The sequence below is a fragment of the Photinus pyralis genome, unplaced genomic scaffold, assembly GCF_008802855.1.
Source record: "Photinus pyralis isolate 1611_PpyrPB1 unplaced genomic scaffold, Ppyr1.3 Ppyr1.4_unclustered_Scaffold4940, whole genome shotgun sequence".
Lineage (NCBI taxonomy): Eukaryota > Metazoa > Arthropoda > Insecta > Coleoptera > Lampyridae > Photinus > Photinus pyralis.
The window spans coordinates 21856-43686 of NW_022171681.1; the positions used below are offsets into that span (position 1 = coordinate 21856).

Consider the following 21831-nt stretch of genomic DNA (forward strand, 5'->3'; position numbering starts at 1 on the left):
AGAATTTAATAATCTGTCATATAATGTAATAATATATAGAATGTTCCACATAAAAAGTCACATGTTTGTTATTATCTGAAAAATGCGATATTATGGGTTTTTAATTACAGATTTGGATTCGGTACAAAAAATACACAATATTGATCTTTCTAACTCTACAACTATGAAAGTTAGCAATAGTGCTAACTTAATTTGAAACAGACTGTATGCATATGATATGACAAACGAAATAAATTCATTACTTACTAATTCAATTCCATATAGACGTAAACCTCCATACCTAAAAACAAAAAAAGATCATTAAAAATTTATATAGGTAGAACAGTGTAAAATTAAACATCATGGGAGTTACGGCAAACAGCGTAAGTTATTCAGGAATATTCTCTTTATGGGTAAGTAACATGGGTAATAGTTGACGGTACGTAATAAGTACAACTCAATAAAATGTGCTATTGATATTTTCAATACGTTGTAGAAAATTGATATATCAATAAAAATCGCGTAGAGATTTAAAAAAAACAGCATCAGAGTTCAATGAGAAATATAAATAATTGGTAATGTGTCATATTAATTTCTGTTTATTATCCTACTATAGAGCAAAAATTATTTTTTGCGTTAAACTTAAAATGTAAATTTACTTATTGCACTGTTTTATTTGACTATAAATACATATATACATGGCCTTAAACGCTCAAAACATCACTGATTACTATAAAATCGCAGCCAGACTCTGAAGCGATCACATATTTCGCAGTGTGCATTTGCGAATAAGTATAATTTCTTGGAACAATTTTGTGTTTTTAAAAACGAAGGGCCCATAATAGTGAGGGATTATTAAAGTAACAGTGCACATGTACGAAAAAAGAAGTGTATTGTAAAAGTTTCCTTTCGGCGAGAATTAATAAGTTACACACCATCAGCAGCCCGCATTGTTTTGGCACCAAAGTGGAAATTAGAAACTCTGTTTTACGTATTCATACCGGATCCTCCAATTGGTATCACATATATCACGTACAGCGGAGAGCAAGTATAAGCTTACAACTCCCCCAATAATGACAAGTCCAGACATTCCAATTTGTTTTGCGATTACCCTTCGTTCTTGAGATATTCGCAGTTAAAGTTTTGACTCTATCGATACATATAGCTTATAGTACTTCGTTCCTGAGAAATTATAACAGACCTCGATACGGAAGGGCGTAACTGGTAGAAATTAGCTCATTGGCTTTTGTTAAAATAACAAGAAGAACAAAACCAGTTTTTAACCCATCCCGTCTCTCTGATTCCAAAAATACCACGCATGACTGAACCATAGATTAAACAATGATGAAGATTGACTAACCACTGGATTCTATGTAAAAATATCTAAAATAGTCACTTTTTACCTTTTTGCTATCTCAGATGGATAGTAAGATATGATAAAGTCCCAAAAGTCATACTTTTGGTTTTCACCCTGCATCTCAGAAGCAAACCTAGCTAGATTGANGTTTGAGAAACGCCCCCTAGTGGCCAAACGCTAGAGATAAGTGAATTCTGTTTGCGCCATTGATTTTCTCTTTAAAATTGAGCCCCAGACACCTATTATAGATCCATTTTTTATATTTTTTAAAATAAAGGGTGTTTCTATAAGAACCCTGTACAGCACTATTACAAAAAACGTTATTGTCCAGATTGTTCCTGGCTTTGGACGTGAACGGCGACGGTCACGTCGACTTCAAGGAGCTGTGCTGCGGAATTTCGGCGGCGTGTCGCGGCCCGACGGCCGAACGCATCAAATTCTGCTTCAAGATATTCGACTTGGACCAAGACGGCTACTTGAACATGAAGGAGCTACAAAACATGGTCGATATCCTCACGTTCGTCGCCAAGGAGCACTCGCCCAAGCCGCACCAGATCAATCTGATCGAGAAGTCGCCGAAGGCGCCGCTGGCCACTCACGATTGCGACGACAACTGCGAGGATTTCTACTGGAAGGTGATCGATAATTTGAAAAAGCGCTTAACGGCGGACGGATCCTTGAGCCAGGAGGACTTCCTAATTTGGGGGATCGACGATAATAATTTAATTACGCCTTTACTTCAGCTGCTGTTCGAGGTCTGCCACGTTTCTTTGGGTTTGAAGCCGCTCTGTCGACATCACGAGTACGAAATTGGTATGTATCGGTTGAGGGGCCTAACGCCACTGGTATTACACGGTCTGAAATTTTTCCGAGCATTCCTCTCCCAAGGAATGGAGAGGGGTAGATTATACAGTGTGTCTACTTAAAGTGGCAACTTTGGAAAAAATAATCGATTATTCTGATTAATTGATTAATAACAAAATCAAACAAAACGCATGCGTAAAAATCGCGCATGCGCAATGCGCATTTTTTTTTATTTATGGAGCAATTTGTGACATTTGACAATTATTATCTTTTTAGCACCCCCACTGTTTTTACGGAAATAACGTTTCGAAGCACCACAAATCCGAAACAAACAAAATCTCGATTATGTCTGTCTGTCTGTCTGTACTCTCATTTCTGGGCAGCGCAAACGCTTAAACCGCGATATCTCGAGAACGGTGCGTCGTAGGTGGGGGTTCATGGGTGTCTTTGGAAAGGTGGACCAGATCTAACCTAACCTCAAAGAATCGTACTACACATGCGCAATACTTTCTGTGGAGCAATTTGATTGCGATTTTTATGGTAGGGTCCTCTAATATAAGCAAACAAGATGAAAGATAATCGTATTTTTTTCCCCAAAATGATGGTACAAACGTAAAGTACACCCATTTTTGGAGGTGCCCTTGGAGGAGGCTTACCAACCTATACAATGAGAAGGACTAAAAAGGGGACTATCGATATATTAATTAATATATAAGAAAAAGTTAATTAGGATATTAAGAAAAAGTGTTTTCCCGAGAAATTTTGGTGCAGTCAATTTTTGGAAAAAAGGAAGGTTATACACTGCCTTTTTGTTTGCCCCGAAAAAAAAATTTTCTCAGATCGACCCGGAAAAAAATTTTTCTTATAGAACGTGGCCCGTAGAATCCATAATTTCAAACAGTTCCAAGATTGGGCTACTACTTCAAAAGTTACAGCCCTTTGAATTTTTTTTTTCGAAATTGGTCTATAACTTTTGATTGAGAAGTCTGATCGAAAAAGTACGAATTGTTTTGGATTCTACGCACCAAAATTAATAAGAAAAAGTGTTTTCCCGGGAAATTTTGGTTCAGTCAATTTTTGGTAAAAAAGGAAGGTTATACACTGCCTTTTTGTTTGCCCCGAAAAAAAAATTGTCTCAGATCGACCCGGAAAAAAATTTTTCTTATAGAACGTCGCCTGTAGAATCCATAATTTCAAACAGTTCTAAGATTGGGCTACTAGTTCAAAAGTTACAGCCCTTTGAATTTTTTTCCGAAATTGGTCTATAACTTTTGATTGAGAAGTCTGATCGAAAAAGTACGAATTGTTTTGGATTCTACGGACCAAAATTAATAAGAAAAAGTGTTTTCCCGAGAAATTTTGGTGCAGTCGATTTTTGGAAAAAAAGAAGGTTATACACTGCCTTTTTTTGAGCCCCGAAACAAAAATTGTCTCAGATCGTCCCGGAAAAAAATTTTTCTTATAGAACGTGACCTGTAGAACACAGAAATTTTACTCATTAAAAGAGTTCTATAGCTTTCATGATACCAATCCTTAGTTCACATTTCATCATCCATATTATTTCTATTTCTATTCACATTATTAAGAAGGAAAAAAAAATTATTATTTTTTAGTGACTGTATAAATGCTCTATTGTCTTCCCGACACCTCTAATACGTAATAGGTTTCTTTTGTTTATTTTATAATTTTATTTATACTGTTTGTACAGAAGTAGGGAATAAATCATTATTATTATCATTATTATTGGTGCTTTTTTGAGCCGAACCAAATTTCTTTTCGCTTTTTAGATTATTCCAACGACACAACAATCAAGCATAACAAACCTTTATACGTTAAAACAATAATAAACGGCATTGGTTAACAAAACAACTGTGATAGGTCCAGTTATTAAAAATAATCGATTCTCGATTAACTGATTATCGATTAATCGATTTTGTTGCCCAATTCTAATAGACACACTGTATATTCATAATTATCCAATGGCGATAGACCCCTCAGTAACGATTTTCCGGTGGGTTCAGTTGTTTTAATAATAATAATAATAATGGATTTATTGTCTAACAGTTTTGAACAAAGACGGCATGAATCGTACATTATTTATTTAATATTCGATTTTAGTGATGGGTTGGTTGACGAGAGAGGAGTTGCGCGGTTACCGTGTCGGGCAATTTTGGTATTTGATTTCGACCGAGTGGTGGCAAAGCTGGATCAGCTACACGACGGCGTCGCGAACGAGCTACGACCAATGCGCCTGTCGATTGGAGCAGCGATTGCCGATCGAAGAGGGGATCGTGTGCGACGAAAGTTTCACGAGCAATAGTACCGATTACATATCGTCACATTCCAATGAGTTTACCTCGAACAGTACCGACTCGATGGGCGACTTGTTGAGTAAAGGTGACACGTGCAGCATAGCGTCCAGTTCCGGCGTGTCGAGCAGTTCGAGTAGCGGATCGAAGCGGAATCAGGGCGGGCCGGGGCCGATCGATAACACTTGCTTAGTGACCGAGTCATTTTTGAAGGTGGCTACGTTAACGGGGGAAGGGGGGCGTCTCAAACGTGATCGGCCGCTAGTCCAACATCGCGATTTTATTCTGGTACCTGATTCGCTTTGGAAAGCTTTAGCACTGTGGTACGGGGGCCCCCTACCTCTGCCTCGTCAAGTTATCCGACCCACGGCCAGTATTGAGGTCGAACTGGAACTTTATCCACTAAATTTAGGCATTTTACGTCATCAAACCCCGACGGGTAACTCATCCGGGACCTGGACGAGCGTCGTAGGCGGTTACGGGGCGGCCGCTCTCAACACTGCCGGTATTACCTCTCCGGTTGGCTCGCCGAGGCGGTACTTGGCGCACACCGCCGCCTTCAGTCGTCTCGCGAACGTGCGACAGGTGATCGAGTTTCTCTCGCTGCGGCTAGGTTTACGAATCGAAGATGTCCGCCTCTGGCATGTCAGAGATAACACCATACTCTTGGAGGACGAAGTCGCCACCCTCCAGGATTTGGGCATACAAGACGGCGATCAGTTGCTATTGGAAGTTCGCAACAAGGACCTCACTTGGCCGGAGGAGTTGGGCGCGCTCGTCTCGGGCGTCACGAATAATCAGGGACTGATTAGCATGGACAGGCGGCCCACCATTTGCCTACCACCGGGTAACGGTCGGATATCGTCGGCTGTCTAAACTAAAGGCGTGTTTACAGGTGCGACCGGACTACACAATTTAGGTAATACGTGCTTCATGAATGCGGCCCTTCAAGCAGTATCCAATACTCGACCGTTAACACAGTATTTTCAACGTGATATGCAGCTTTGCGAGCTAAACTCGACGAATCCTCTCGGTACACGAGGCCAAGTTGCGCGAAGGTAGGTAGATCGTGTAGCTTGTGCATCGCCCTTTAATTTAAGCTCGGCCGCCTTTGATACTAAATCATTATTTCATTGTGGAAGGACTTGCTGTTGAAACATGTGCTCAATAATTCATTTTGCGCATGCGCAATTTTAGGTTAGGTATTCGCGATTTCGACCAAGCCCACGATTTCAAGATGGCCGACGTTTCTCTCTACTCCCCCCGGTTCCACGTTCTTCCTGCCAAAAGCACTAAGTATTTCAGGGGAAGAATGTGGAACCGGGGGGTCTGGGGGGTGTGGAATACCCCCCAGGAAAGAGAAAGATTTGGTATTCCTTTTCCTATAATTATTTTAAGATTTTCATGCGCTAGAGGGAATGGCTGGGGGGTATTCCAGACCCCCCGGTTTCACATTCTTCCTCAAAAAAAGGTCCCCATGATCTGGTGTTATGTTCGCTGACCCTTTTCTAAAAGGTGTGATGCGAGTGCCAAAAGCACTAGTGTTTCAGGGGAAGAATGTGGAACCGGGGGGTCTGGGGGGTATGGAATACCCCCCAGGAAAGAGAAAGATTTGATATTCCTTTTCCTATACTTAATTATTTTAAGATTTTCGTGCGCTAGATGGAATGACTGGGGGGGTCTTCCATACCCCCAGACCCCCCGGTTCCACATCCTTCCTCAAAAGGTCTCCATGATCTGGTGTTACATTCGATGATCGTTTTCTAAAAAGTCTGATGCAAGTGCCAAAAGCAGTAAGTATTTCAAGGGAAGAATGTGGAACCGGGGGATTGTATTCTTCATCAGGCAACCAAATGGTCTATTCCCAAACAGTCAAATCGTGTAATGTAAGAAGAGCGTTCATCAAAAACAAAAGCGTTTTAAAACACAAGAGTTCCACAGATTTAAAATGTGCCCAGTGTGAATATGCAATCCCGTTTTAGAAATCAGGGTGCACTTAAGACACAATAATGCTACAAGGGATTTTAAATGTAGCCATTGTCCCCAATTCCAAATCTACTCTAAAGCGCACTTGTGAGAAGTCCAAAAATTTTAATTGTGCTCAGTGTGATTACAAAATTTACAGAAGATCCACTGTAGAAAGTCAGCCGAAAGTATATAAGTCTCCCAGGGAGTTAAAATGTGACCATTCGTAAAGTTTGAAAGCTTCTTTTTATTGCCGCTAGAGGTCTCATCCTTTATTGTAGCCGCGAATTGCGTTATTTTAAACCCTGCAGTTGATACGTCATATTTTGCCTAAAGGTACGCCGAGCTTTGCCGCGAACTGTGGACTGGCTCGACCAGAAGCGTTGCGCCGCTCAAGCTGCGCTGGTGCGTTACGAAACACGCGCCCCATCTCGGCGGCGGTGGTCAGCACGACTCCCAAGAGCTACTCGCGTGGCTGCTCGACGCCCTGCACGAGGATTTAAATCGCGTCGCGCGCAAACAGTACACCGAACTGCGCGACTCCGACGGTCGGCCGGACATGATCGTCGCCGAGGAGGCGTGGCAACAGCATCTCGCCCGAGACCACTCGATCATAACCGACCTCTTCTACGGCCAGCTGAAGAGTAAGGTGACCTGTCAAACTTGCGGTCACGAGTCGGTGCGTTTCGACGCGTTCAACTTGCTCAGCCTGCCGCTGCCGATGGAGAGCTTCATTCTGTGCGAGGTGATCGGTGAGTGCCCCTCGAGGGGACCGACTTTATTTTACTTACGCAAACGTTGCAGTTATCTACCTGAGCGGCGAAACGCCGATCAAGTACGGCCTACGCCTCAACTCGGAGGCGAAATATTCCGAGTTAAAGTCGCAACTGCACGACCTCTGCAACATTCCGCCGAGCCAGCTCCTATTGGCGGAGGTCTCGCACTCGCAAATTCAGGACGTACTGGCCGACGACGCCAAGATTAACATCTCGACCGCGACCGAGCTCTACGCTTACGAGTTGCCGAGCGGCGAGCTTCCCGTCGCCTTTAACAGACTTTGCGCTGGTACGTGTAGTGCACTTCGTTAATTTGTTTATTGCACCTTTCTCTGTTTAGGAGATGACGATGACAACGTGCAGAGCATGCTGGCCCGAAGTCCAGAGGTAAGAAGCGGTTCGGCCCTTTGCATGCCCAACATTCTTTGCTTTAAGGTATGCACGTGCGTCAAGGACACGTTTTTGTTTTGCCACTTTTGTTTATTTGTCGTTTATTGTGCACAGTCGCCATTCACTTTTTTTATTTTTAACGTTCTTTGACATTTAGACCAGTAGATAGGTACGTTCAACGATGGTAAGGAAAGTGTAAATCCAAGTTTTGCCCTCAGAAACGTGGTGCGCGCAACTTTTGCTGCGCATAAAACTTCTAAATGCGTCCCAGTTTGGGATCTCGGAAACTATGAGAGATAGAAAGTCGGTTAAATGGGAAAAGTTTTAGAAAATTTAGTTCTCAAATAAATGGCGCTTTGAAAATGATTCTATCTCTTTTCGTTTTGGACATAAGTTGAAAAAACTGAAGTTATGCTTTTTCGAAAATACCTTGTAATTACTTTATTTATGATTTTTTTTTTAATTTGTAAAAACTTACTTTGGGCAACTTTTCACGTAGAAGACGCCTGTGAGGTCAGATAATCCCCCCTTTCCGGTTTTGGCGCCCTCTTCAATTTTTTTTTAAATACGGACCTGGATTTTTTTATTTCGGATTTTAAGAGCTTGCGACGCCCCAAAACCGATGACGTATCACATTTATTAAACAAATTTGTATTAATGGCACTTTCCATATTAATTCAATGTGCTGGAGAGAGAAAAAGCATAGGTACGATGGTATAGTCTCTCTCTAACACATTGACTTCTTATGGAAAATGCCATTAATAATTTTTTTACGCCTACAAATAAGGCGCAAAACAAAGGTTTAAATATTTATTACGGTAAAAATTGTTATTAGACTGCCTAATTTACAGTTTAAATAGTTTCCTATCCTGGCCTAGGAGCCACCTGAAACATCACAAAAATGATGAGCAAAATGTTACCTTCACGTTCTAAGCCGAAAAAGAAAGAGAAAACTTGCCCGCAGGTACCTACGCCGATGCCCATGCGCCGTTTTTAAATTCGAGTTATCCCGAGAATCCCACCGCCGCGCAAATTACGCTCCTCCACGTCCCCCACTATCACCAAAACGGATGATGCCCCCCCCCTCCCCCTACTTACCTTACTCTATCTCCCACAACCCTTAAAAAAATCTAAGGAATTAATGGACGCTCTATGGCCTACCTATGTACTGGTCTAATTGTGTATGTTCGATTGTTTAGAGCCATTTCATTTGTTTTGTACCAACGGTAAAAAAGCAGTAAGACTTGCATGTTAGTAGACGCAATTGAAATTTACACGTTGATGTTAGTGAGGTTTGCCCCCCCCCCCCGTAATTGAAGGAGAAATTGCGCGTAAACCGAATTGACTTTCAATTGTTTCGAAATTTTTAGACAAGTAACAATGACTCTAATGTCCCCGAGTTTCACGTGAAAAGGCCCTCGCTACCGATAGCGACGACAGTTCAGAGTAAAGTTCCGACGTACCTCATCGCGCTGCATCGCAAGTGCGTGCGACAGGAGACCTACTTCCTGTCGCAGCACAAGTCGAAGCCGATACTCTTCGGCATTCCGCTGCTGTTGGGCTGCGGCAGTTTGAGTACGTGTCAAAGCTTGTACGAGGCGGTTTGGGGTCAGGTGACCCGTCTGCTCAGCCCGCTGCCGCAGAGCGATCAGACTAACCACGCCACCGATTGGTAAGTCGACGTAAACCGAAAGTCGTTCGCCAATCTTGTGTTTTGCAGTGATGATTCGCTCGGATACGAGTTTCCCTTCACGCTGAAGGCAGTAATGCAGGGCGGCCAACTGTGCGCGCTGTGTCACTGGTCCCAGTTTTGTCGCGGTTGCACTCTGCCGTGCAGCGAAGACTTACTGTTTAAAGTCTGCCAACCGGGACCGATTCCGATGTGGATTGCGATCGACTGGGACCCCACCGCTTTACATTTGCGCTACCAAAGTAGCCGAGAGAAAATCTTCTTGGAACATGAGACGATTTCCACCTGTCGGAAGCAGCACACCGAACCGATCGATCTCGACTACTGCCTTAAAGCGTTCACTTCGGAGGAACGGCTCGAAGCGAAATACCACTGTTCCAAGTGCCAAGACAAGCAACCCGCCACGAAAAAGCTTCAAATATGGCGGTTACCCCCAATTCTGATCGTTCATTTAAAGCGTTTCGACTATGTTAATAACAAGTGGGTGAAAACGCAAAAAGTGGTGAATTTCCCGTTTAAGGACTTCGACCCGACGGGGTACCTAGCGTCGGTTCCACAGGAGACGATCTTGCGACACAAGCAGCTAGAACAAAAGGCGGAGACATCCGGCGTGATCGAGGAAAACGACGAGCACCTACACGGCGGCGGCGAGGACTCGAGCATGTGCAACGAACGCAGTCGACTCGTTGCGCACGAATCCGGCGCGAAGTCGAGCAAGGACAAGGCGCGCGAACGGTTGGTTTCGACGAGCCTGCAACGTTCGCCCGTAGTCGACGAGGATCTGCACGATTTTCACGAGCACAAGCTGCTGGACGGACAGAACCGTTTCGATTTGAAGTACCAGCTTTATGCCGTTGTGGTAAGTATCGTAAAAAAAATTTTTAATTTTTTATTTTTTAAAATTTATTTTTATTTTTTAATTTTTTTTATATTTTGGTCAAAAAAGGTTTAAATGTAAAGGAGTATACAACATAACAAGTACAAGTGAAAAAGCAATCGTAAACGATTTACATAAAGCGCATTTCTACTTGCATTCATTTCCCATTTGTAAGATGCAACTTCTATTAAAATCGTAAAAATCCGGCCACAAATATGAAAGATAGCGTTGCACATGAGCAATCCATTTTTGACGTGCTATTTCAATTTCAGTTTGTAAGAAGAATTTCATTTCAATGCTTTTCTAAATAAGAAAGTTGGAACTGCGCATGCGCAAACCTAAATTTTGAAACTAATGTTAGATTTTCCTTTGTTCCAAGCGCCCAAGTATCAAATTTCACTTAAATGCTTCCATAGATAAAAAAAGTTGGCACTGCGCATGGGCAAAATAAAATTTTTAAACTGGCGCTAGATTTTCCTTTATTCCAAGTGCCTATGTATCAAATTTCATTCAAATACTTTTATAAGAAAAAAAGTTTGCAATTCGGTTTATAAATGGTCGAGATGCGAAAAGGGCACTGTGAATTTTGAATCGATTCGACTTAACTTTTGGCATTGCGTATTATATGGCTAAGGCTATGCCCATATTGAATTTCATGCAATTCAGTTCATAACTAACGGAGATGTAAAAGCGATCGGACATTTCTAAATAAAATTATCGTTCACACGGACAGATAGAGGGACAGACAGGCAAAGGAACAGACGGACAGACCAACAGACAGACGACAGACAACAATACAAAATTATAAATGATCTCTAGGATGGTTAATAAACGGCAAAAGTGTAAAATTATGGAGCATGTAAAAAACGGTTTGTTGGTTTTTTTACAATAACTTTTTTAGCAATAAACGCAGAAAAAATTCCTTCCTTGGTGCAAGCCTCAACACCATAACGAACCAAATAGCGAAAAAAGTAGAACAATAGCTCTTAAGATAAAGAACTAGTAGCGTCGCAAAAGTAGCGGACGGACGGACGGACAGCCGGACGGACGGACAAAGTGGCCACAATAGCGCATTTATTTTTTATTTTTGTGGAAATGCGCTAAAAAAAATAGTGCAAACAAACATTAATTAATTAACACCAAATTTACATCACATTTGATCCAGATAGATCAACTATACGGTATTCATTATAAGAAGGTAGTAGATGGCGCTGTGTTTGAAGATCGACACACACAGGAAAAATATAAAACGGCATAAAATTTGAAAAATATAAATATAAATCAAACGATATCACGCTTGCTTGGACCTTTGAAATTGACAGCTAATGACAGTTCGACAGTTTCAGTTAGTAACAGACAGAATTCGTCATTTGTTTTATTTTTTAGTGTAATACTGACTCGTGTTTTAAACCAATCACAGTGAAGGTCAAACTGTCCTTATCCTTTCTACTCGCTACCTTCTTAAGGTGATAAGTAACAAGCATTTAGATTTGTGTTTACACTATACTATTTTTGGTATTATGGCTGTCATAAGACAAATCATAAGGAAATAATATGGAAATAATACGTAAATCGTGGAATAGGGATGTTTCTTTTTCCGAGTCGATCTGAGACAATATTTTTTCGGGGCTAAAAAAAGGCAGTGTATAACCTTCCTTTTTTCCAAAAATCGACTGCACCAAAATTTCTCGGTAAAACACTTTTTCTTATTAATTTTGGTGCGTAGAATCCAAATCAATTCATACTTTTTCGATCAGACTTCTCAATCAAAAGTTATAGACCAATTTCGAAAAAAAATTATAGTGTAAAGGTACCTTTAGAATGGAGTATAGTATTCTGTATGTCAATTTTTTCAGAGCCACTCAGGATTGCTAAACGGCGGCCATTACATTTCCTACGCCTGCAATCCGAACGGTCACTGGTACTGTTACAACGACAGCTCGTGCCGGGAAGTGCCTACGGACAGTTCGACCGAACCACCTCCTCCGGTGGAGACAAACAACAACAATAACGAGTACAAATACTGTAGTAAAAGTGCGAACGTAACGCCGCTGATAACGCGGAAGACGTTTAACGTAAGTGAAAGTGACAATATCAGTTTGAGCGGGAGTGAGGTGGAGATGCAGGTCGACGAGACGGAACCGCCGACGGTTAAGTGCGCCTACAGCAAGACGAGGGCGCCGAAAATAGAGACCAGTAATGCGTACATCCTGTTCTACGAGCGTTCCGGCCTCGACTACAAACCGTACCTGCCCGAGATCGCCGGTAACGGCGAGAGTTTGCCCGAAGTCGAGCTGGAGGAGAGCGAATCGGAGCTCAGGAAACAGTTGTGTTTAATACAGTAAACATTGCCATTATTATTATTATTTTAGTTTTAGTATTAAGTTTGGTGATATCTACAATATTATTGTTTCAGATCTTTATTAATTATTTATTGTTGTGTTTTTGCGCCGAGAGATGCATTTAAGACGAGTTTACGGAGAAGGACTTTGGGTTTAGGTGTATACGAAGACCTCATTTTGTATGTTTCTATTGCAATAATTTAATCGGAGACAGAGAAAGAGAGAGTGTTTAGTTGTAGGTCTAATTTTTAATATGGAAACCAAAGATGGGGGGCAGTTAAATGCGTTAGATTCTCTGAGAGTGTCATTAGTTGTAAAATGTCTTGCTTTGTTTGTATGATGTGGAGCGAGACGAAAGACTGCATGTAATTCCATAATTTGTTAAATCATATTCTGCTGCTACTGCTGTCGTGGTGCCATTTCAATCATTAAACGCTTGTCTATAACTCTACCTTTACTTTACACAATGTATTGAAACAGTTACGTGCCCAGTAGCCTTCTACAGGCCTGGGATGCCTTTTTTTATCACCTTTCCCATGTGGGGAGTTTTATGTTAATCTCTTTTCATGTTCTTTGGAGTTCCTCAGCCGACACTGAAAATGTTGACTTACCTTATACTTACAATTGGCAACCTACGTACAATCTGAAGCTTAAGAAAAATGCTCCAGAAGAAATTTAGTAGACTGTAACCACTGTTTTCTTGCGGTTTTTGGCGCACCCTGTGCTAGTAGTTCCAATGTTATTTGTGGTAGTAGTTCCAATGTTATTCATTCATTTGTAGTTCCAATGTTATTCATTTGTAGTTCCAATGTACACTCAGAAAACATAACCTGTACGTGTTACGTGATCGTCGTTATCAGAGCAAGAATTTCTCACTCTTGAGATTACGTGTATGCCTCTGAATTAAAATTATGTGTATTTTATTTCTCTACACTGATCCCTCACCACCTTCGGATGGTTATAGGCTAATCGTTGCGACAAACCGAGACGAATACTTCGACAGGCCGACTGCTTCCGCCTACCATTCCATCGAAGAGAACATAATTGGAGGTATCTGCATTTTATAAATCAAAGCTGTTATCGTACCTGCCGTAGGTAGAGATTTACAGCCCGGCAAAGAGGGCGGGATGTGGTTCGGCGTCTCGTTGAACAAAACTCTACGTCTGGGGAGTCTTCTGAACGTGACCGGGGCGGACTGTAACGGCAAAGGTCGAGGATACATCACCTCGAATTATCTGAAAGGTGATTTGCCGGCGGAAGCCTACATTGACTCTTTACCGGACGAGTATAGCGCCTATAATTTCGTCACGGCCGAATTAAGGTTAGTATGGGTCGGATTTGCTGCACGCACTGTAATTCGTTTTCAAGCAAAACCGATACGACAGTCTACCACACCAGCAACTGCCCGAGCGCGCGTACGAAGTTCGTCGGCAGGCAGGTGTTGGGATTTGGTAACACGCCTCTCGACGTGCCGTTGCAGAAGGTCATTAACGGACGAGGAATGTTCGAGGAGATAGTCACGAACGAACGGGATCCGGAACGGCTCACCGCGAAGCTTTTGGAGTTGTTAAACTGCAGAGAACGGTTTCTTCCCGATGACGAGTTGAGGCGACGTTCGCCCGCGTACGAAGACCTATCTTCGATTTTTGTAAATATGGAAAGAGCGCGTTATGGGACACGGTAGGGATTATTGTACAGTGTGTTCTAACTAAAACTACTCCCCCTTCCCTCCATCACGTATCACTATCTTTTGTTAAGGATTGATCTCCTTTTTCCAACTCCCTCTAGTGGAGGAACTTCAAAATGCAGATCACCCTCACATAGAGACTGACTCTGCTTGTGCAACCATTCAAAACTAAGGGATTGAAGTAGTGCTAGATGGATCACCCTGTATATCCCAAATAACTACATGTAAAATTGTTGCAGAGCACAAACGCTAATCCTGCTCAATTCAGATTGGGAACTACAATTTATTGAAGTGGCAATGGAACAACCAGTCGATATAAAGCCGACATGGCAAAGCTGTACGTTTAAAATACAATTGTAGAACTACTTATTCGTTTTACTTTCCTCCGACTTTGCAATTACAGATCTGACATTGGCGACAATATAGTCGACGTCATCCCTAAACTGCTCGGTGCAACAGAAGTGCCTGACGTACTCCTGCAAGTTTTCCATGCTGGCCTTTATTAGGTGCACCTGCTCGTGCATAATCCTCGCGTTGCTCTCGTCTGAAATCGCAAAGATATTATTTAAAAGTGGAGGGGGATGCCCGGACTTAGTTGTAGCGATTTTAATTGTTTCACAGTGATGGGCGGTTGCGGTTGAGGGCAGCGTTCGAGTAGATCGTGCAGGTTGGTCAGGGAACTGCGCTGTCCGATCGATTTGAACGGTAGGGGGAAGTCTAAAATTTCGACGTCTTCCTGTATTTCAGTCGACGGCGTAGAGTCTGTCGGTTTTAATTCGACTGTCTTTTGATTTCGCGGTGCAATTATTCCATCTCCTTCGCCGTACAGACACTTTATTTCGTCGCTGTCTGTCTTGCATGTTACTTGTGATTTGGAAATTTGTACTTGCGACATTTTATGAGGGCTATTGCCTTTTGTTTTTTTTCTCTAAGAACCAATGATTTTGAATAATTTATTTGATGTGTGACGTCACGTAACGTAGCGCGCTCGCCATTGGTCGGAAACGCTGTGATGTCACGCAGAGCTGAGTACTGCTCGCGGGCGTTTCGCTTGAAAAAGCGCTCCAAGCGGAAAACACTTTTCGGAGCGGCCGCTTGGTAGCGCTTTCTTCTGGCCGTGAGCGATTAACATGAGCGTTTTTTTTCCCTCGCTTGTGAGTTCTTTTTCCGCCCGCGAGCGCTTTTAATCGTCCTCAAAAGCGTGCTCGCTTTACAAAACAGCTCGATGGGCGAGCATCCAGCTAACTACAGAGGATAAGTATCCCGCAAAATCCGTATACGCCGCGGAACTGAACAAAAAAACAATTCGCCCAAGAAAAAAACGCACATCTCACTACTCGCTACCACCGGCATGAAATCCGACCAGCGCGTCGCGTTCTCATCACTCTCAAAAATATTTCGAAGCCAAATTTCGTTTTAAATCTTTTCCAATTTGGTATCAGGAGGTTATAATGTGCGAGGAGGCGTTTCAGCTCCTAATACACGAAGTGCCAATCAGAAAATTCTTGTAAAATGTTGTCCGGCTACCAGGAGAACATAATGGTAGAGGAGGTCTTTTCCCATCACCCACAAAAATATTTCGAAGCCAAATTTCGTTTGAAATCTTTTCCAATTTGGTATCAGGAGGTTATAATGTGTGAGGAGGTGTTTCTGCTCCTAATACACGAGGGGACAATCAGAAAATTCTTTTAAAATTTTGTCCGGCTACCAGGAGAACATAATAGTCGAGGAGGTCTTTTCCCATCACCCACAAAAATATTTCGAAGCCAAATTTCGTTTTAAATTTTTCCAATTTGGTATCAGGAGGTTATAATGTGCGAGGAGGTGTTTCAGCTCCTAATACACGAGGGGACAATCAGAAAATTCTTTTAAAATTTTGTCCGGGTACCAGGAGAACATAATAGTCGAGGAGGTCTTTTCCCATCACCCACAAAAATATTTCGAAGCCAAATTTCGTTTTAAATTTTTCCAATTTGGTATCAGGAGGTTATAATGTGCGAGGAGGTGTTTCAGCTCCTAATACACGAGGGGACAATCAGAAAATTCTTTTAAAATTTTGTCCGGCTACCAGGAGAACATAATAGTCGAGGAGGTCTTTTCCCATCACCCACAAAAATATTTCGAAGACAAATTTCGTTTTAAATCTTTTCCAATTTGGTATCAGGAGGTTATAATGTGCGAGGAGGTGTTTCAGCTCCTAATACACGAGGGGACAATCAGAAAATTCTTTAAAATTTTGTCCGGCTACCAGGAGAACATAATAGTCGAGGAGGTCTTTTCCCATCACCCACAAAAATATTTCGAAGACAAATTTCGTTTTAAATCTTTTCCAATTTGGTATCAGGAGGTTATAATGTGCGAGGAGGTGTTTCAGCTCCTAATACACGAGGGGACAATCAGAAAATTCTTTTAAAGTTTTGTCCGGGTACCAGGAGAACATAATAGTCGAGGAGGTCTTTTCTCATTACCCACAAATATATATCGAAGACAAATTTCGTTTTAAATGTTTTCCAATTTGGTATCAGGAGGTTATAATGTGCGAGGAGGTGTTTCAGCTCCTAATACACGAGGGGACAATCAGAAAATTCTTTTAAAGTTTTGTCCGAGTACCAGGAGAACATAATAGTCGAGGAGGTCTTTTCCCATCACTCACAAAAATATTTCGAAGACAAATTTCGTTTTAAATTTTTCCAATTTGGTATCAGGAGGTTATAATGTGCGAGGAGGTGTTTCAGCTCCTAATAAACGAGGGGACAATCAGAAAATTCTTGCAAAATTTTGTCCGGCTACCAGGAGAACATAATAGTCGAGGAGGTCTTTTCCCTCACTCACAAAAATATTTCGATGCCAAATTTCGTTTTAAATTTTTCCAATTTAGTATCAGGAGGTTATAATGTGCGAGGAGGTGTTTCAGCTCCTAATACACGAGGGGACAATCAGAAAATTCTTTTAAAGTTTTGTCCGGCTACCAGGAGAACATAATAGTCGAGGAGGTCTTTTCCCATTACCCACAAATATATTTCGAAGACAAATTTCGTTTTAAATCTTTTCCAATTTGGTATCAGGAGGTTATAATGTGCGAGGAGGTGTTTCAGCTCCTAATACACGAGGGGACAATCAGAAAATTCTTTTAAAATTTTGTCCGGCTACCAGGAGAACATAATAGTCGAGGAGGTCTTTTCCCATCACCCACAAAATATTTCGAAGCCAAATTTCGTTTTAAATTTTTCCAATTTGGTATCAGGAGGTTATAATGTGCGAGGAGGTGTTTCAGCTCCTAATACACGAGGGGACAATCAGAAAATTCTTTTAAAATTTTGTCCGGCTACCAGGAGAACATAATAGTCGAGGAGGTCTTTTCCCATCACCCACAAATATATTTCGAAGACAAATTTCGTTTTAAATTTTTCCAATTTGGTATCAGGAGGTTATAATGTGCGAGGAGGTGTTTCAGCTCCTAATACACGAGGGGACAATCAGAAAATTCTTTTAAAATTTTGTCCGGCTTACCAGGAGAACATAATAGTAGAGGAGGTCTTTTCCCTTCTCCCACAAAAATATTTTGAAGCCAAATTTCGTTTTAAATTTTTCCAATTTGGTATCAGGAGGTTATAATGTGCGAGGAGGTGTTTCAGCTCCTAATACACGAGGGGACAATCAGAAAATTCTTTTAAAATTTTGTCCGGCTACCAGGAGAACATAATAGTCGAGGAGGTCTTTTCCCATCACTCACAAAAACATTTCGAAGCCAAATTTCGTTTTAAATTTTTCCAATTTGGTATCAGGAGGTTATAATGTGCGAGGAGGTGTTTCAGCTCCTAATACACGAGGGGACAATCAGAAAATTCTTTTAAAATTTTGTCCGGCTACCAGGAGAACATAATAGTCGAGGAGGCTTTTCCCTTCACCCACAAAAATATTTCGAAGCCAAATTTCGTTTTAAATTTTTCCAATTTGGTATCAGGAGGTTATAATGTGCGAGGAGGTGTTTCAGCTCCTAATACACGAGGGGACAATCAGAAAATTCTTTTAAAGTTTTGTCCGGGTACCAGGAGAACATAATAGTCGAGGAGGTCTTTTCCCTTCCCCCACAAATATATTTCGAAGACAAATTTCGTTTTAAATCTTTTCCAATTTGGTATCAGGAGGTTATAATGTGCGAGGAGGTGTTTCAGATCCTAATACACGAGAGGACAATCAGAAAATTCTTTTAAAATTTTGTCTGGCTACCAGCGGAACATGATGGTCGTGGAGGTTGCCATACTTGCCGTGTATCATAGTAAACGGTTCTTTTTGAGCCCCTAAGGCCACAAACCCTCGATTTAACAGCCGAGGGTTCTTGAACGGGGGCAATGTCCTGCTTTATAGTGAGGCGTCTGCCTAAGGTAACAGCAGCCGCCCTACAGTGTTGCAGGTTTATGTGTATAAAATGCTCTTTCGTAATTATGTATGTAGACAATACCTACCTGCATCAGCAAACTCCCCCCAGCTGGAAATCGGCCGGGGTGAGTTGCTGACGCTGGAGCAAGCACTGGCGACAGGTTGCCTTGGCAGCCTGAGCGGTGATACTTCCGTAGCTTCTTTCAGTTGCTCTTGTAGCAGCTGCTGGTGTTGTTGTGTTGGTTGTACTGACGTACTCCCTGCCTCATCAAGTTCGGCAGGGTTACAAACCCTCACCTTTAGAGAGGAAAACCCAAAAGGGAGCCTTCCCCCTTGTCGATTAGGTTAGCCTGCTCCTTTTCCCCACTGCCAAAGACTATCAGTCTCCCTTGAGGTTGATCCTTCACGACTGTGGGGAACACCAGCTGCCTACTTTTGCCCAGGAATTTTGCACTTTCAAGCGCCGCTTGTTCGCCAGGTTCCCCCGGGACCCAGATGGCAGCCTTACGGAGCCTAGGAAGGCAGTCTTTTTGCACTACTTTTAGGTGCGCAGCCTCCCAATAGCACGAAATTTTTAGAGTCTCGCCCGCGGACCACCACCCCCTGCACGTAAGTGCTAGCGGAGCGTTGTCCTGTTTCTGTCAGCCTGGCCTTCTTACTCCTCTCCTGTTCAGGAGGATAATTATTTCAACACCTTCTTTTTGGATCAAACCTTGACCAATGTTGTATCAGTGGCGGGGAGGTGTTTCAGCTCCTGTTACCTATATAGAATTTCGATCAGTCAGCAGTCAGGAGAACATGATGATCGTATCGGGAAAACAGACATGTGCGGGTACTCTTTTTCTTTCTAGCACGCGGAGTATTAGAAGTTAGTGTGCTACCAGGAGAACATGATGGATAAGAACTAAGAGAACTACTTCTGCGTCTTATTTTGGTTTAAGCGGTATCAGGGGAATGTAAATAAATAAGGTATCAGGAAAACATGATGAACGAACTGTAATTTCATTGACTCCTGTTATGTTTGAGAACACTTTTTCATTTAAATTTAACATGAAGCGTAGAAATTTTAAGGCCTCATTACCCAATTCTGATTAACATTACACGCACCATCAGGGGACAGGGAAGTAAATTCGCTTCTAGGTCTTTTAAATCGAGCCGAAATTAATTTAGTGCCCCGAAAGCCGGTTCGTATCTTATCGTGCGCCTAAAAAATGGCTGTAAATAAGGGAGGCTCAAAAGGCAATCTTTGTCCTCTAAGAATAAAATCTTGTAAAATATAGAGAGCAGAGACAAGCATTTGTCTAACACATTGTTCTTCCTCTCCGGATCGTGCATTAGGTAGATTGGCCTTTATTTTGCTGCACGAATTTCGGGCATAAATCCAACATGCCGTTTGAATTTTTTATGCTCGCGCGACTCGCATAATTTCCCGATTTAAGTTTGAGTTCTCGTTGCAGTTTCGCCGATCGTGAAGGTTCCCAATCAGCTCGTGGGAACTCCATTAAACACAGACGTTCAGCTCGAGTGCTACGTCGAGGCGTTCCCCAACACCGTAAATTACTGGACGAAGAATAGGGAGATGCTCGTGAATGGGTGCGTGGAATTTTGCGTAATGAACGAGGAATAATTAGAAACGTCTTACAGGAAGAAGCACTCCATCACGGAGGAACGACAGGGATATCGCGTGTCCATGACGTTGATTGTACGAAATGTCTTAAGGAGAGATATCGGGACCTACTCGTGCGTCGCGACTAATTCCCTTGGAAAAATAAACGGAACCATTCGTCTTTATGGTAAGGAAAGTTTATCATAAGTTTCTGTTTACGGTTTTTTTCTCGCAACTCGCCAAATGGAACGGTAGGTAATTGCGTTACGACGCTTCGCATCCACCTTTCGTCCGAATTAGATTCGCATTCCGTCACGGATATTCCTTTCTGTGCGCCCTTCTTTTCAAATTATCCACGTTTAAACTGATCACATTTGATACTTTTCAAATCGGATCAGCGACGTGAAACGTGTTTCCAAATACTGTAAGTAACGTTATTTTTTTCATTTTCCGTCGCAGAAACGTCACGTCGAATGTTTAGCAAAGAAACTACGGGGACCTGGTGAACTACTATCTCGATTGGAAATTAAGATGAGCGTTCAAACTGAACACTTTTAAGTGCTCTTAAAGACTCATTAACTTTTAAACAGTCAAAGTCGGCCCACAATCAATAAGATGGTCGTAGAGTGCTGGCTTCGAATGTCATTTTTATATATATATATATATATATATATATATATATATTTATATATATATATATATAGGGTGATTCCTATAGTACCTGCCACCGTTTGGGAGCGTATAGGGGGTGCCTAGGGGAGTATTTTGATATAAGACACTTGGGGTCGGAAATCTAAAATAAGGGCGCCAGAACCAAATTTATCTTCTGGAATTTCACGCCTGTATGTAGGCAACCCAACCGATCGACATTTCGCGCGGAGCGATGCAGAGCGAGTTAGCGCGAGGAAGCGACATGGGAGGGAAGGAGGGAAAACGACAGTCAAAAGCAATAACGTTTACAAGTGTTCAACGTGGCCACCGTTGTTCTCAATGCACTTCCTACATCTAGCCAACTATTATTATACTATTGCCATAGTGTTTATTCACTTGATACGCGTCGTTGCAGACGGGATTTCGTGGGTTTAAACAAAATTCTGATCAAGTGTCAGCCACACATCGCCGCCTGAGATCGCTCCGTGTGCACCGCCGGCCGGTTGGGTTGCCTACCTACAGGCGCGAAATTCCAGAAGGTAAATTTGGCTCTGGCACCCTTATTTTAGATTTCCGACCCCAAGTGTCCTATATCAAAATACTCCCCTACGCACCACCTACACGCTCCCAAACGGTGGCAGGTACTATAGGAATCACCCTGTATATACATATATATATATATATTATCGAAATTTTTATTTAGTCCATAACTTTTGATTGAGAGGTCTGATCGAAAAAGTACGAATCGATTTGGATTCTACGCACCAAAATTAGTGAGAAAAAGTGTTTTCCCGAGAAATTTTGGAGCAGTAGATTTTTGGGAAAAAAGGAAGGTATTATTACACTGCCTTTTTTGAGGCCGGCAAAAAAAATTGTCGCAGATCGACCGGGAAAAAACATTTTCTTATAGAATGTGGCCTATAGAATCCATAATTTCAAACAGTTCCAAGATTGGACTACTAGATCAGAAGTTACAGCCCTTTGAACTTTATAAATATATATATTTATATATATATAT

The 21831-nt window shown here is 42.0% G+C and overlaps 3 protein-coding genes across 3 annotated transcripts; 2 read left to right on the plus strand and 1 right to left on the minus strand.

Annotated features, from left to right (window-relative positions):
- Window positions 1-401: 401 nt before the first annotated feature.
- Window positions 402-12935, plus strand: LOC116182362 (ubiquitin carboxyl-terminal hydrolase 32-like). The gene is made up of 10 exons (XM_031502890.1): window positions 402-405; window positions 1640-2149; window positions 4259-5296; window positions 5345-5507; window positions 6751-7166; window positions 7219-7479; window positions 7531-7577; window positions 8951-9252; window positions 9301-10129; window positions 12004-12935. Exons 1-10 carry the CDS (start codon window positions 402-404, stop codon window positions 12490-12492), a joined length of 4059 nt encoding a protein of 1352 aa, XP_031358750.1. The 3' UTR covers window positions 12493-12935.
- Window positions 12936-13313: 378 nt separating this feature from the next.
- Window positions 13314-14541, plus strand: LOC116182364 (transport and Golgi organization protein 2-like). The gene is made up of 4 exons (XM_031502891.1): window positions 13314-13539; window positions 13585-13810; window positions 13858-14169; window positions 14416-14541. Exons 1-4 carry the CDS (start codon window positions 13401-13403, stop codon window positions 14534-14536), a joined length of 798 nt encoding a protein of 265 aa, XP_031358751.1. The 5' UTR covers window positions 13314-13400; the 3' UTR covers window positions 14537-14541.
- LOC116182365 lies at window positions 14444-15097 on the minus strand. The gene is made up of 2 exons (XM_031502892.1): window positions 14768-15097; window positions 14444-14720 (listed from the first exon to the last, which is right to left on the minus strand). The coding sequence occupies exons 1-2, from the start codon at window positions 15069-15071 to the stop codon at window positions 14539-14541; spliced, it is 486 nt and encodes a 161-aa protein (XP_031358752.1). The 5' UTR covers window positions 15072-15097; the 3' UTR covers window positions 14444-14538.
- Window positions 15098-21831: the final 6734 nt, after the last annotated feature.

What these genes read in the sequence shown, in the direction of transcription:
- LOC116182362 (XM_031502890.1), top strand. An exon ending in CATTCTGTGCGAGGTGATCG is followed by an intron (nt 7,167 to 7,218) that starts GTGAGTGCCCCT and finishes CAAACGTTGCAG; the next exon opens with TTATCTACCTGAGCGGCGAA. An exon ending in CTTTAACAGACTTTGCGCTG is followed by an intron (nt 7,480 to 7,530) that starts GTACGTGTAGTG and finishes TTCTCTGTTTAG; the next exon opens with GAGATGACGATGACAACGTG.
- LOC116182365 (XM_031502892.1), bottom strand. Translation starts at nt 15,071, where the DNA reads ATGTCGCAAGTACAAATTTCCAAATCACAAGTAACATGCAAGACAGAC. An exon ending in ATTAAAATCGCTACAACTAA is followed by an intron (nt 14,721 to 14,767) that starts GTCCGGGCATCC and finishes TTGCGATTTCAG; the next exon opens with ACGAGAGCAACGCGAGGATT.
- LOC116182364 (XM_031502891.1), top strand. Translation starts at nt 13,401, where the DNA reads ATGTGTATTTTATTTCTCTACACTGATCCCTCACCACCTTCGGATGGT. An exon ending in TTCGTCACGGCCGAATTAAG is followed by an intron (nt 13,811 to 13,857) that starts GTTAGTATGGGT and finishes TTCGTTTTCAAG; the next exon opens with CAAAACCGATACGACAGTCT. An exon ending in AGAGCGCGTTATGGGACACG is followed by an intron (nt 14,170 to 14,415) that starts GTAGGGATTATT and finishes AAATTGTTGCAG; the next exon opens with AGCACAAACGCTAATCCTGC.